The sequence below is a fragment of the Balaenoptera borealis genome (assembly GCF_965194805.1).
Source record: "Balaenoptera borealis genome assembly, chromosome: 4".
NCBI lineage: Eukaryota > Metazoa > Chordata > Mammalia > Artiodactyla > Balaenopteridae > Balaenoptera > Balaenoptera borealis.
In genome coordinates, this window is record NC_138861.1 from 80,917,229 (window position 1) to 80,933,234 (window position 16,006).

The 16,006-nt window shown below is 37.1% G+C and overlaps 1 protein-coding gene across 4 annotated transcripts in view; it reads left to right on the top strand.

Annotated features, from left to right (window-relative positions):
* GABRA2 (gamma-aminobutyric acid type A receptor subunit alpha2) overlaps positions 1-16,006 on the top strand; it is a 117,314-nt gene that overhangs the window by 82,836 nt on the left and 18,472 nt on the right. The window contains exon 8 of one of the 4 annotated variants that reach the window (XM_082390695.1): positions 8,500-8,913. The exons of the other annotated variants lie outside the window; for them this stretch is intronic. Within the exon in view, the coding sequence (XP_082246821.1) occupies positions 8,500-8,642 (143 nt within the window). The 3' untranslated portion in view covers positions 8,643-8,913. Of the gene's footprint in view, positions 1-8,499; positions 8,914-16,006 lie in introns of those variants that run through there. 4 annotated transcript variants of the gene reach the window in all.

The window sequence follows — 16,006 nt, forward strand, 5'->3', positions numbered from 1 at the left end:
TATCTGCTTTCTTCATACCTTTCTCAATATTGTCACTAGTCTTCTTCCTCCCTTCCCTCATGCTTACCTTCCCTTTATCCTGTTGCCCTCATCATTGTCTAATTCCCTATAGGTCTCAACATTAGTCCTACTCTGGAGCATTTCTCCCCTCCACCAGCATGTCCGACAAGTTATTTAATATTAGAAATATCTTTTTTACAGTGGAATTGGTGAGTGAAAAACATGCTTCTTCATTTAGTTCAGGAAAGCTCTATAGAAAGTGGGCTCTGTGTACCCGTTACATGAAACACATACTATAGGTGATCATAAAAATGGCAGATAAGAAGAACATTCCACTTCAACTTTTGAGAAACCAGTCACCTACTGGGCAGAAAGTCCCTTAATAATGAGGTTATTGTAGTTTAATAAAGAGATAGTCAAGATCTGAAGTAATAAATATAATAATAAAACAACTAATAATAATAAATAAAATTATTAAATAAAACAGCAAATAATGTTGAGCGCTTAACTACACGTTTGAAAGAATATTGCACCAAGAATGAAGAGAGCTTCTGTCAGGTTCTGATTCCACTTCTAGATTAAGCAAGCATGTAACCTCTGTAAAGTCTAGATTTTCTCCACTGTGAATAGATGTAAAACTTATGCTGTCCACCTCATTGGGATGCTAAGAGGATCACTGAAACAATATGTGTACAGGTTTTATTAAATCTTAAAGTAAACATATACTTCTATTGTTTTATATATTCAACAAATAGCAAGTCTGAGTATTTTCTGAGAACCAAGGATACTGCAGAATGTGCTGTGAATCCAAGTGGTCTATGGATGAAGGCATGCAGAGATAGGAAAGAGCATTGCATAAGAATTGAGCAAAAAATCCAAGCAAAGAGAAAGTTGAACTCATAGAAACAGAGAATAGAATCTCGGTTGCCAGGGGCTGGGTGTGAGGGATTAGGGAGAGGCTGATAAAAGGGTTCAAATTTTCAGTTATAAGATGGATAAGGTCTGAGGATCTAATGTATAACATGGTAACTATAGTTGATAATGCTGTACTGTCTAATTGAAATTTGCTAAGGGAATAGAGCTTGTGTCTTCACCAAAAAGAAAGAAAAAAGGTAAATACGTGAGATGAGGTTAAGTAACTCTATGGTGGGGATCCTTTCATAATGTATATCAATTCATCACACTGTACACTTTAAATATGTTACAATTTTATTTGCCAATTATACCTCAATCAAGCTGAAAAGAACTTCAAAAAGAGAGAGAAAATCAGAAAATCACCTGGATACAGCTTCAGCCTATCTAGGCGAAAGAATGGGGGCAGTCTTAGAAGGAGACATGGATGGTTTTAATTGGAAAGTATGGAGAAAGTGCCAGCAGGAGTAGAATGTCTGGGTGGTAGCAGGATATGAAACCAATGAACAGAAAGCCTGTGCAGGGCAAAGACAGTCTCTGCAAACCTCGTTCCAAATCCCTGTCTTCCACAAGGCATGGGCTGCAGAGTGCTAACAGGCTGCACACCTGGCATCCCAGAATTGACTTTGGCACAAGGCAGCACATGCTAATCAGCAAGCTGCCAGCCCACCAGCCTCCCTCCCTCCTGCTGTTAGACCCATCCCCGTCAGCCACTGCCAATTAGGAAAGTGACTGCAGCAAAATACGCTAATAAGCCATGGCAAGGAAGATTAGAAAGCTTTGCTGGTCCAAGTCTAGGGACAGGTTTAGAAGTTGTTTCAGGAATATAGGTGGCCTGCTTAAGCTTGATTGAGGAGAATGGATTATTAGTAAGGGCATAGGAAGAGAATTAAAAGTGTATGCTCTTATTTTGTCAGTGAATTTTTTTTTTTTTAGAGTCTTTTTCAGGACATGCAAATATCACTTCAATACAGTTATGACCATTCAAGTTATGAGGGCAGATTATCCAATCCCATTTCCTACACTGAAATCTATGCAGTCATAGTGATGAGAAAAAAATTTAAAAGCGCGTTTCGGAGCACCTCTATGGGTTATATACTGTGTTAGAAACTTCAAATTTAATCATTATTTAATTCTGAAAAAAATATATATCCCCAGTTAGGAAAGTAATTATCCCCCCTTTTCAGACAAGAATTTTGAAGCCCGAAAGTATTAAGACACTACTCCATTATCAGACAGCAGGTCAGTAACAAAGAAAGAATTTGACCTTACACTCTCTGACTCTAATCTTTTCACTTTTTCTACTGCACCTTTATGCCATCAAACTACTTTTTCCTTTTTTTTTTTTTTTTTTTGTTTTCTTTTAGAGCTTGAAATCAGAAATCTCCTGGGTGATTGCTTCAAACATAGGTAATTTCTGTTTGAGAGTCAGGCTTACTAAACATAGATCAGAACTAGAGGTGAATGTTCAGACTTGAACAATAGTTAACTTTTGGCATTAGCAGCTGCTTATTGAAGTATTTCAGATTCCTTGCCCTATTTCCTGCCAGAAGTTGATACTATCACATTATGGTATAGTAACTAATGCATTAAATGACTTTCCAAAGTTCTCTCCTGTCCTGGTGTCATATTCTGCATTTTTAAGCAAAATTAACCTAGTTAATCCAGGTCTTTAAAAGTATAGGTACTTATAATAGGTTCACCTTAGTCATTAGAAACTTCTGTTTAATTTTAATCTGAGGTGGAGAATTCTATGACTGCTTTTGACTGCATTCTGTAAAACCATTTCTTATAATGTACTTTGTCTTGGAACTCATCTGTGAAAGCTTGATAACCTTATAGAATATATAAGGGAGATTTTAGGTGTTTCAAGAGAAGGGTTTTTTGTTACTGTCGTTTCCTTTTGATTTTTTTTTTTAGTTTCTGTTTTTAGTTTTTTTTTTTTTTTTCTTCACTTACGCCTTGAAATAACAAAGTGGAAAATAATAGATTTTTCTACTCTGATTATTTTACTATTTAAACAGGTTTAGATCATTAAATATTTATTTTCACTATAGCAAAATTTTGAGTGCATATTTATTCTTAGTTTTTAAACTCTCAAAAAAATTAAAACTATTGTTTATTTTCAAATACCTCCTAGTCTTTCAAGGAAATGATTTCCACTTGGGTGACTTTTTTCTGATAAAAATTATTTAATAATGCATTATTTATCACAAATAACATAATATCTCCCTAGTTAGATCACCTCAGGGAGCTATAAGAAATCACCAAAACAATTAATATTTGAACAGTCACCTTGCATTTTATGACAATACAATTACAAGATTGAAATAATAAAAAGATTTGATAACAGTGGGGAGTTTATACAAGATGGTGTTTTCTGTGGTCTGTTCTTGTATTGCCTTATTGTCATCATACTGAATATATTATTTTCTTTTAAACTCATGAAATCAGAATATTACTGTTTTAGTTTAAGCTACTTTAACACAGTACCATAGATTTGGTGGTTAATAGACAACAGAAATTTCTTTCTCACAGTTTTGGAGGCTGAAAGTTGGATATCAGGATACCTGCACGGTGGGGTTCTGGTGAGAGGCCTCTCTTTCATTATAGGCTGCTGGCTTTGTGTCCTCACGTGGCAGAGAGTGAGCTAACTCTCTGGCCTCTTCTTATCAGGGCATTCATCTCACTAATGAGGGCCCCAACTTCATGACCACATTACCTATCAAAGTCCCCACCTCCATCACATCAAGGATTAGATTTCAACATATGAATCTGGAGGGAACACAGACATGCAGTTAGCTCATAACAATCACTGTGGTATTTAGCAGTTACGCTGGATTGCACTTTCCTGGGTAACGGAGCAGAGGTGCAGGGATCCCAGAAAGGCTGTTTTCAACTACTTTTAGATCTAGCCTTACCTTAACCAGAACTTCCACCTCATTCCTGATATCATTTGAGATTAGATGTAAACCATGCTAGACTTCTTGGAAGTCACCTCTCAAATGTAATAGATTTTGACTGATGGGTGTTCTTGCGAGAGATTTGTCTTAAGTCATAACGACACTGCTGAATCCATCTGATAGCATTAGGCTATCAAATCATGCCTAACTGAGGAGCTGAATCACATCCTTTTGGAAATCTAGGAATAGAGTAGTTCAGCAATGAAGATAATGAGTTTAACAAGACCAGAAATCTGTGGATCCACTCTGAAAAGATTTTGGACATTCTTGGAACAATGGAAGAACAGAGAAGAATCCAGTTCAAGGCTTTGCTTTCTCTTTCCCTGTGAGCCACATTAGATTATTTCTCAAGGTGGGAAATGAATAAAACAAAATAGCCCAAGGCTTTCTAGGCAACCATTTAAGCAGTATAATCCTTAGGTGTCTTGATTTTTTTCTTAAACCACCACTAGATGGGACTCTTGCATCCTTGGTTTGGATTCTTAGCTGCTTTATCTACATATTGGGGGCCTAAACAACTCAGAAATAACAGGGAAGCTACAGCACTTTTTATTTGACAGGTTCCAAATGGGACATTTGCATGTATCATTTAATGTTCAAGTATATAAAATACTATATTATAATATATCATAATTCCCATTTCAGAGATAAAGTCACTGAGGCTGAGAGAGAGAAGGTGGCAAGGAGAGGGAGAGAGAAAGGAGGATAATTTAACATTTGTTGGACAATTCTATGTATCAGGCATACATGCTCATACTCTATCCTCTCAACAATCCCCCTCCCACCAAAAAAAATCATTTTCATTTTACAGATGGCAATGAAGCTTAGCAAGGTCACATAGCTGCTGTGGCAGAAGCAGAATCCAAATCCATGCCTGATTTTACTGCACATTGTCTCTATGCATAGCCACTTCTCAAGCAATCGAAACACTTTAATACACGATATAACTTTAAAATGTATAAAGAGCTTAGGGGCTGAAGTGTTAGATTCATGATTTTGAAAAATACACTATATGGACATATAATTGGCTTTGAAAGAAGAGACCATTTATAGACTAGGCAGTACAATTTAGCGACGAGTGTGGACTTTTGAGGCAGACTGCCTGGGTTTGTATTCCACCTCTACTCCTTGCTAACAGTGTGATCTTCAGTAAGGTAGTCAGCCTCACTTAGCCTCAGTTTCCTCAACTGTAAATGAGGCTGATAATAATACCGAACTCACAGGGTTGTTATGAGAATTAAACAAATTAATACATGAAAAGTTCTTATAATAATATGTGGCATATAGTAGGTGCTCCTAAATGATACTTTTTAATCCTATCTGGAGTAATGTAAGAATATGCGATTTAAGTGGAAAAGGCATCAATTTACACTATTTTTATATTCCATTTATACTACAATGTTGTGATTAAACCTCTGTTTCATTCTTTTTTTTTTAAATTAATTAATTAATTAATTTATTTTTTTTGGCTGTGTTGGGTCTTCGTTTCTGTGCGAGGGTTTTCTCTAGTTGTGGCAGGTGGGGGCCACTCTTCATCGCGGTGCGCGGGCCTCTCACTGTCGCGGCCTCTTTTGTTGCGGAGCACAGGCTCCAGACGCGCAGGCTCAGTAGCTGTGGCTCGCGGGCCTAGTTGCTCCGTGGCATGTGGGATCGTCCCAGACCAGGGCTCGAACCCGTGTCCCCTGCATTGGCAGGCAGATTCTCAACCACTGCGCCACCAGGGAAGCCCTCTGTTTCATTCTAAAGCTTATTAGCTTCTTAACCTGTATGTTCCTTCTTATAGAATTTGTGAATATGGTCTCCCAGTGTTACAGTTCACAGATTTTTAAATTAATTATTTCATTTGATGAACCAACAAAAAATAAGGATTTACTCTTGCCAGAATCTGAATGAGGTGGTAGCATTTCCACGTGCCTATAGGCTGCTCAGAGTATGGAGGAGTGAGAGAGACGTGTAAATAAATAAGTGATATAGAGGATCATAGGTGCTGGGAGAGAAATATTCCAAAATAAGGTAAGAACAAAAAGAAGGAAGCAGTTAAATCTGAGGAAGTCAGAGAAACCCCAAGGGAAGAAGAATCGAGTCAAGCCTTGCAAATTAGCATAATGGAAAAGGCCATATTCTAAGCAGAGGGTGCTCAATTATCAAAAGCAACATGGAGCATATGAAACAGATTATTGCTCGGTGTATCTCAGGCATGGGATTCATTTGTTTGTAAGGATGGTTAGACAGAGGCCAGTTCGTGTACAGCCTTACATTCCGCGCTAAAGCCATGGAAACTGCTTGAAGGGTATTTTAGTGAGGGAGTAAACTGAAGACATTTGTGTTTAGGGGAAGACTATCATGGGGAATAATACTAGTTAAGAGGCAATTGATATTATCTGGGTGAGAAATAATGAAGGCCTGAATAGGACAATGAATACTGGTGGAGAAAGAGTTATAGATCTGAGAGAAGCTAGGGAGGAAGAATATGCAGGACATAGTGAATCTGAAGGGGAGAGAAATTAGGCATTGCAGAATACTCCCAGATTTCTACTTGAGTGACTAGATGAATGTAACATCATTCCCTACAATAGAGAATTATGGGAGATGTGGTAGGTTTTGGCTTAGACTATAGATTCAGTTGTGAAGGCTTAAAATTTGAGATTTCTATGGGATTTAACAGTGTGGGATTATTATAAAAGGTTTCTCTGGTCTCTCTGTCCTTAGTCTTACTATTCTTCACTCCATTCTACACAGTGTGGCAAGATTGATCTTTCTAAAACTCAAATCTAGTCACATAACCCTCTCCTGCATGAAACTTCCATGACTGTACGTTATAGCCACTGACTGAAACACTTACCAGGTTTATGCGGCCTTCGTCGGCCTCCCCAACCTAACCTGTTGTGAGGGTACCTTTTGCTACACTGACCTACATTAGACCCAGGAACATGTTTTTTCTTCATTGAACATATTCCTCAGACTCTTCAAATTTCCTTTTATATATCACTTCCTGTAGGAAGACTTCTCTGATCCCAAAATCTTGGACAGGTACCTTTTAGGCAGTTTCAGAGCACCCCATATTTTCTCTGTTATTTATTACAGCATCTGCGAAATTTGCCTATTGATTATCTGCATCTTCCAGTAGATTATATTCTCCCTGAGCATATAATTCATATTTTTTGTATACTCATGTATAACAAAGTGCAGACGTGTAGTAGACTGGATAGATTTTTAATTAAAAAACTAATGTCGGGCTTCCCTGGTGGCACAGTGGTTAAGAATCCGCCTGCCAATGCAGGGGACACAGGTTCGAGCCCTGGTCCGGGAAGATCCCACATGCCATGGAGCAACTAAGCCCATGTGCCACAACTACTGAGCCTGTGCTCTAGAGCCCATGAGCCACAACTACTGAGCCCGCATGCCACAACTACTGAAGCCCGTGTGCCTAGAGCCTGTGATCTGCAACAAGAGAAGCCACCGCAACGAGAAGCCTGCATACCGCAACAAAGAGTAGCCCCTGCTTGCCGCAACTAGAGAAAGCCCACACGCAGCAATGAAGACCCATCGCAGCCAAAAATAAAAATAAATTAATTAATTAATTTTAAAAATTCTAAAATAAAAAATTAATGTCATATAGGAAGCTCAATAAACTTTTATTGAGCCCATTAGAGATATCCAGAAGATGGCCAGAGTGAGATATTTGGCACTGGAGTTCATAAGATACATCCTTAAAGATATTTGTCATGGGGGAACAGGTTAGGAAATGAGAGTAAATTATATTGCCCAGAGAGAACAGTAAAGTAAGAGGAGTAGAAGAGCAATTATGTTACCTCGTGGAATCTGAACAATTGAGCTACGAGTGGTAACGAACAGCCTACAGAGAGAACTAAAGAAGAGAGTGATCAAAAGACAGAATGTGCATGGAAATAGTAGGTCTAGAATCTCTATTTCGATAGGACCAAACTATTGGGAAGTGGGCCTTGGGACTGTCTCAAAGCTGTATTTGCAAAGCAAGCCCACTGGAATGACTTGCAGGAGGCCAGTGTATGTAGGTATGTAGAGTTTTGCTTTAGTAGGTAGTTTGATACGTTAGAGGGTTAATATAAAAGTCCTTTCTTCCTTTCCCAATTTTTCAGATAATTTATATAGTCTGTGCCTAGAGCATCACAGGCCTCCATCTGTCAGAGATGATTAGTTACTCCCTAATAACTTACAGAACATTAGAAGTCTCAATTCTAGCTGTGTATATCAAGTGAAGACTACACTGACTTGATGTACACACCCACTCATTTCCCTGCCTCCCTTACTGCTAGATGTGGCCATATGACTAAGTTCTCAAAGACATATGTACCTGATTTATTCAATCAGCTTGCCTAATATTTGTTCCCCCACTAACTGGCTTGATTATATTTTCGGCAAAAATATTACTTGTAAAATCTGGCCAAATTATTTAATGCTTCACTACAAGTATAAGCAAAATCATATTTGAAGATTGAAAGTAAGAAGAAAAAATTCATACAGTAATGTTACTGACCCTAATTTAACATCTATGCACACTAGTTGTTAAATTAATAAGATATTAAGAACCTAAATATTTTATGTGCCCCTCCTTCTCCCTCCCCTCTTGTTTGCTGGAATGCAGGCCAAGTGCTGGCAAGCCCTCTTCAACCTCAAGGACATGGGCACTACCTTAAAAATGGCAGAGAAACAAGAAAGAGGAAGCCTAGGTCTCTGACACCACAACAATCATACCCTTGGATGTCTTCCACCACAATTGTTAAATGAGAGAGAGGATGAGGTGGTACTTTCATTTTATCTTGTCTGCTTTCCTACTTGCTCACACCAGAGAACAGTTTTTAGTTGGTGCTTAGCTTAATAACTTTTCTAAGAATTAACCATAACATTAGTATATTTATGTAATTTTATATATGTATATATTACATGTATAACTATATATGTTATATATATATACACATTATATATTAGTATATAGTACACCATAGTATATAGTACACCATATACTATGTACACACTATTTTGTGTGTGTGTGTATATATATATATATATATATATATATATATATATATATATATATATATATATAATGTTACATATATAATATTTTGATTAGACTTATGGAACACATAAAATATTTACTTAAAACTGTTTAAATGATCGGACATCTCTTAATCCCAAATCTTCCAAGGTATCCACTTCCCTAGTCATTGAATTCTGGGAAAAAAATAGCTAGTATCAGAATGTTTTTGTGTATTTATGTATTTAACCCCAAACATACACAAACATACCCACTCATTTATAATATATGTCTATATCCACACAAATAGGTGTATTTGCTTCAAAACTATATTTATTAATCCATTCAGTTAGAAAATATGTGCCAGACACTTTGCTAGACCTTAACAACACAAGGTAAACAAAAAAGATGTTATTCCTACACTCACAGAGGTTACAGTCTGTTTGAGGAGAAGGGAAGGTAAACAATGGTTTATATTATGATATGTTATGTTCTGGGAATATTCAGGGTGCGCTCTGATAACCTGGAAGGGGCACTCAACACAGACTTGGTATATTAATTCATCCTCATAGCTTGAGGCTCCACCACTGATGCCCCAGAGTTCCTGAATATTCATATGCATGTATGTATATGTACTTTCACATACACTGATTGCAAATAAATTGCAGTCTGTATCCATGAAGGTTCTTAATATCTTATGAATTTAACAACTAGTGTGCACAGATGTTAAATTAGGGTCAGTAACATTATTGTATGAATTTTCTTCTTACTTTCAATCTTAAAATATGATTTTGCTTATGCCTGTAGTGAAGCATTAAATAATTTGGCCAGATTTTACAAGTAATATTTTTGCCAAAAATACAATGAAGCCAGTTAGTGGGGGAACAAATATCAGGCAAGCTGATTGAATAAATCAGGTACATATGATTAGAAACTTGGTTGATTTCTTGAATTTTCCTGTTTTTAACAAGTTATTTTTAAATGATGTCGATATAGTGATATAACAATACTCTGACATTATATTATAATTCATTTTAATTCATTTTTATATGTCTTCAAAGTTCTTCTTTTAAGATGCAGTTAGCAGGAACACAGTGAACTGCTAGAGCATCTGTTTCAAATTTAATTGCGCTGGCCAAATGCAGAGATTTATGAATTTGCCTTGTTGACTATCAGTCATCTGCTGATTATCAGTTCATTCTTTACTTCCAGAAGGTTGTCTATATTATATTGATTCATTACCTTGCTAAATATTACCTAGCTTTTCTGATTAACTGTCAAACTCAACTACCCAGACACAACCAGAAACCCAGAAGAGAAAAAATATACGTATGACTAATAACATGGGAAGTTATAAAAAATCATGTATTAAAATCAAGGCGCTGAGCTTCAGGTTTCAGCACTGACATGTGAAGAGCTTGCAAGCTGTCACTCCCATCTTTACAATAAGAGAAAGCTAAACAAATGAAAATTAAGGGCTTTTACTGCATTCGTACAAGAATCAAGGTGACAGGCAAACTGCCATCCCAAATTGTGAAGAGGCAGACGCACGGAGAGACACAGCTAAGATTTTCTTTTTACCTGAAAGAGATGCTGCTTAAGCATCTGGTAGAGGCACTTGAATGGTCATTGTCATGAATTGTTAGAAACTGAGCGTGTACTCATGTGAAAGTAAGAAACTCCTAAGGCCACAGTCTTATGGGGGATCCCCACATATTCATGGGCTTTACCTCCCCGGAACCCCACTAGATTCTCAAGGGAAAGATGTGAGAAATATCCATTCTTGACAATGGCAGAGGAAAGGGCAAGGGAGAAGAAGCTTTTTTGAAATATACCCAGAGCCTTCTCCAGAGCCAAAGCCCGTGTCCAGGGGAAGGGACTTGGCCAGAGCCTCATCCCAGCTGACAGAAGGCCAGACCTCCCACGCCAGGCCCTCTAGTCTTACTCTCTCACCTAAGGAGGTTTGAGGAAATGAAATACTATCAACAGAGATCAGAGCATCAAGGAAATAGATTGGGCATGCTACAGCCACTGCAAGGAGTAAGCAGAATGGGGAAGAAAGCTGTACAAGTGGAGAAACACTTGTGAAGCTACAGTCTGAGACACGGGCTGCCTAAAAGCCTGAGATCTAATCGGAAGATTGTAGACCAGTCTCCCTCCCGTACACCTTACCGCCACGCCAAGGTGACGCCCGTAGAATAGCAGCAGCTTACAGCAGAAAGAGCTGAAGACACAGACTCCCTGGGAGGCGGAGTAGCTAGGGAAGTCCAAAGTCAAAAGGTGAAGCCACAGCAAGAACACAAAAAAACCTTGAATCCTGCGGCACCTATAATGACAGCAAACATTAAACACAGCCAACCTCTAGCCAAGTTAACATAAATCCTACCCTTAAGGTCTATTTATCTCAGTTCCTATTACCCAAATCAACATGATCAGCTTTCAACAAAAATTTATCAGTGATGCATGCCAATTATATCTTCATAAAACTTGGGGAAAAATTTAGAAGGCATGCCAAAAGGAAAAATAAAAACCAAAACACAGTTGGAAGAGAAAAAGCAAACAACAGAGCCAGACTCAGACATGCCAGGGATGTTGGAATTATTAGGCAAGGAATTTAAAATAACTATGATTAATATGTTAATGTCTCTAATGGAAAAAGGAAACAACATCCAAGAAGAAATCAGTTATATAAACAGAGAGATGGAAACTCTAAGAATCAAAAGGAATGATAGAAATTAAAAAAACAACAACACAATAACAGAAATGCCTTTTGTGGGCTCATCAATCAACTCAATAAGGCTGAAGAATGAATCACTGAGCTTGTCTGTAGATCATTAGAAACCTCACAGACTGAAATTCAAAGAGGAAAAGAAAATTGAATAAACAACAACAAAAACAAAACAACAAAACATTCAGGAACTTTGCTACCATTTTAACGGGTGTAACATAGTCATAATTGGAATATCAGAAGAAGAAGACAGTAAGAACAGAAGAAATATTTGACATTAACAGGCTGAAACTTGCCAAATATTAATGGCCAAACCATAGGTCCAAAAGCTCAGAGAACACCAAGAAGGATAAATACAAAACAAATCAAAACAAACAATAAACATACCTAGTCATATCGTATTCAAACTACAGTAAACCAAAGGCAAACAGAAAATGCTGGAAAAAAATAAAGAAAAAAGCAACTACCTTAACTATAGAGGAACAATAGCCAGAGTAATCTTTTAAACAAGAAATACTGACCATGTCACTAACCAGTTTAAAATGGACTCTGTAAAGCTTTCCCATTGCTCTTGAAAAGAATTTGTATCACCTGAACACCATCAAACAGGCCCTGGATAGTCTGGCTCTTGTCTCCCCCTCTCGCCTCCTCTTCACGAAACCCTTCTCTTCTGTCTTCCCACCTTGCAGGATTCTCTCCAAGCCTCACAATGCCGTGTTTCCCCATGTCTCTGGGCTGGGTCCTGTGCATATTCTTTCCTCAGTCTAGTATTATCTTCCATTGTCTGGTGACCATTTAACTTACCCCTTCATTCCTTGGGGAAGTCTAACCCAAATTCCCGTCTAGGTAGGTCACCCCGTTACAGTTCATCATAGACCCTGCCCACTTGTGATGTTATGTTACTTTGTGCTCTTTTGAAAAAATGTCTCGTAGAGAACTGATTTGGTTTGGCTCGCATTCCATTCACAGCTCCACAGAGCCCGGCACAGAATAGGAACTCAATGCCTACTTGCTTTATAAAAGAAGGAAGAGATTTCTTGCCATTATCCTAATAAATAAAGGCTTATCAATTACAGATCATTGGGGGAGTAGTTTCAATTAAAAAACTATTTAACGACCTCCTGCACTCTGCTATGCCCTATTTATTTAAAAACTATTTAATTTAAAAACTATTGAATGATCTCCTACCCTCTGTTATGCACACTTTTACATTTTGGGGAGAAGAAGACAAACAAACTCTAATCCATATAGTTTATTAGGGATATACAGTCATGTAAACCAACAGAAAATTGAAAAAGGACACGACCTATGGAGGTATGCATAGGACCAGGTCATAGGTGCCTATTTTTTTTCCTTTATGGATGAAATCCTGCAGAAAGAACAAGTTGAGCTGTGTGTACTGCAGCATTAGTCCAATGTGCATTCTTTAGGTGCAGGAATCTTTGCTATTTTGTTCATTGGTATGTTCCCAGTGCCTACAAAAAGTACCTGCAGTAAGTAGGTACTCAATAACTTAAGAGAAGAAATAGGATTTAGCTAGGTAAAAAAGAAGGATGTGTGACAAGGAAAAGATTCTAGGGAGAGGAAACCATGTGTTGTCCAAACTGACAGAATATGAAAATGACTTCATTCTGATTGCAGAGGCCTTTCATTGAGAAAGGGACATCAATATTTGGGGAAAGGGATATGAGTTTTGGATTTATTAAATCCATGATGTATTCAGGTAAGCATAAAGAAAACTTTGTAATCCCTCACAGTGTTGTCTACATTATAATTAACCTTTCGATCATGTTCTTCTAGATTATGATCAATAGTTCACAAATTTTAAATTAGTGGAATTTGAGATAATTAGGTTTTAGGACAATGATATGCTATCCGAGTTCTAATTTCTGTCTCTAACACACAGAAGTTTCAACATTTTTGTTATTCAGATGTAGTACAGTTATGCGTTAAAATTTCAACCTTAAAAATAAACTAAAATAGCAACCTTTCATACTGCACTTATACTGTATTTGTAAATGTTATTATTATCATTTTTGGGGGGAAGGGGTGATTATTGCTTTGTCCATGGGGCTGAAGGGGCAGGCAGGGGTGGGGTGGGGAATCCACCATGTTGTTTCCAGGATGTCTGTTGTTTCTGCCATTTCTAGCAGTAGCCAGCAGGTGGTATCAAACAATTTGACATTTCTGTTCTGTTGCAGTTTTTGTGCCTGTTTGGTTTCTGACACTTCTTCCTAACTTCCCACACCCTAACCACAAACAAGCATTTGATGGGGATAAAGGTCTCAAGGAGTATTTTATTTTTCTGATTTAATTATGTCCTGACTTTGCTTTCAGAGTGATGTTTTTTTTTCGCACACACACTGAGGTGTCTTTTTTTATAACAGAGGCAGTGCTTTACATGCAGTAACTCATTTGGTTGCTATAACAACAGGATGGGAAAACACTATCCCTAATCCCCACTTTACAAATGAGGAAATTGTGGAACGAAGAGGCTAGGGAATTTCCCTAAGGTCACAAAATTAGAATTCAGGCATCGGGCCATGGAGCCCACAGTCTCAGTCTCTGTGCTGAAATCATTTCCCCTGATTTGATTTTCTCCTTTCAGTGTATATTTTCACTCAATACTAAGCATTTCTTTACTTTGACACCATTTTCTCAGCTACTATGAGCTGAGGTTTTTGGCACCTACACCTTGAAATAAATATTACACAGAATAAAATCAGAATATAAAATAGCTATACATTAGATATTGTCTGTGTATGGGGAATGGTCGCATATTTTTCACGTATATGCATAGAATTTTAGTGCTGAAAGCACTTTAAAATACCTGCCTTTTATCTTACTGAAAAAGAAACTTAGGCTTCCCAAAGAAGCATTGGGATTCAGTGGTCACACAGTGGTGATAAGGGAAGACACAAGTCTGTTAAAGTAATGTTGTGGGAATATTCATTTATGGAGGCCCTACTAGGTATAGAAAAATGCCCATTGTTGGGAGATGGGCTTGTGGAAGGTTTGTGAGGTTTCTAGCTAAGTGCAGCTCTTTAATTCTTAGCTCTTCTATCTACAGTGTAATGGGACCAGGCTAGACTCAACGAGCGGGCAGAAGAGCTGACGTATGAGAATCTTAGCCCACCAGTAAAAGGAAGAAAGGGAAGGATGGGAGGGAAGGAGAAAGGAGCTTATTGTCCATGTTAACAATTTTAATGTCAAGTTTCCACAATCAGACGAAAGAAAATAAAGTTTAGATATAGGGAAGATTTGAATATGGTGAAAAAGAGCCTCCTAGTAGATTCATATTGAAATTGCTATAACGTTTTATTGGCTTGAATTACTAGACTCACATCTAATTTTAAGCTAGCAGTATAGACTTAGAATCATAGTTAAATTTATAGTTTGCCATAACTTGAACATGCATTTTTTGTAGATTTTCTTTAAGTTAGTCAACACTAATGTATCTATCCGTTGTTCCCAAGAATTCACACTTGAATTAGAAAAGATTAAAAGTCATTAAGTATCTCTTGTTTAAATCAAAAATTTTGTATTTTTTCTTATCACAGAAGCAAAGCAGGTTCACTCCAGGAAAAATTTTTAAAAATGACTTTCCTTCAATGTTAATTCCCCAAAGTAACTAATATTATTGTATTAGATTGTATCCTTAGAGATTTTGTCCTTTTATGTTTACCTGATAAAATACCAAAAAAAGTAAAACAATGAAAAATCAGTCCCAAGTCCAGTTCTGTTTCATCATTCCAAACCATGTGCTATCTTCTCCCCTAAAGTTACCAAAGTGGTAACTTAAGATGAGTGTCTTTTCTGATTTTTTTTTAACTAAGTTCATGCAGTATATCTATATTGATGCACAAATTCATTTGTGTATATTTTCATGAATCTTGAATCGTGAAACATTTTTAAGCAAAATGTATTGTAGATTTTTTGCCATCAATGTATAGCCCAACTTTATTCTTTTCAATATTGTATTGGTATTACTAATGTAGGTATTCAACAATTTATTAAACTATCTCCCAAATACTGACTGTGCCACTTTTGCCACTTTCTTACTTTTATAAGCAGTGTTCATGTAAAGGGCCTTGTGTACCATTTACCTTTAAATATTTTTCTGCTATCATTTAAGTAAAGCAGATTTCTGATAGACGTAATAGTAATAACAATGAAAAAGAGAAGTAAAATAAGTAACATTTAATAAATTCCTACAATGTTCCAGGCTTTGTGGTAAATGCATACTTAACCTTCACAACATTCTTCTGAAGTAGATATAGTCTAAAATTCTATTTTGAAGATGAACATAATGAGAATAGTTGAGAAACTTGCTCAAAATCACACAGGCAGCAAGTAATGGAGCCAGAATTCAAACCCAAGCCATCT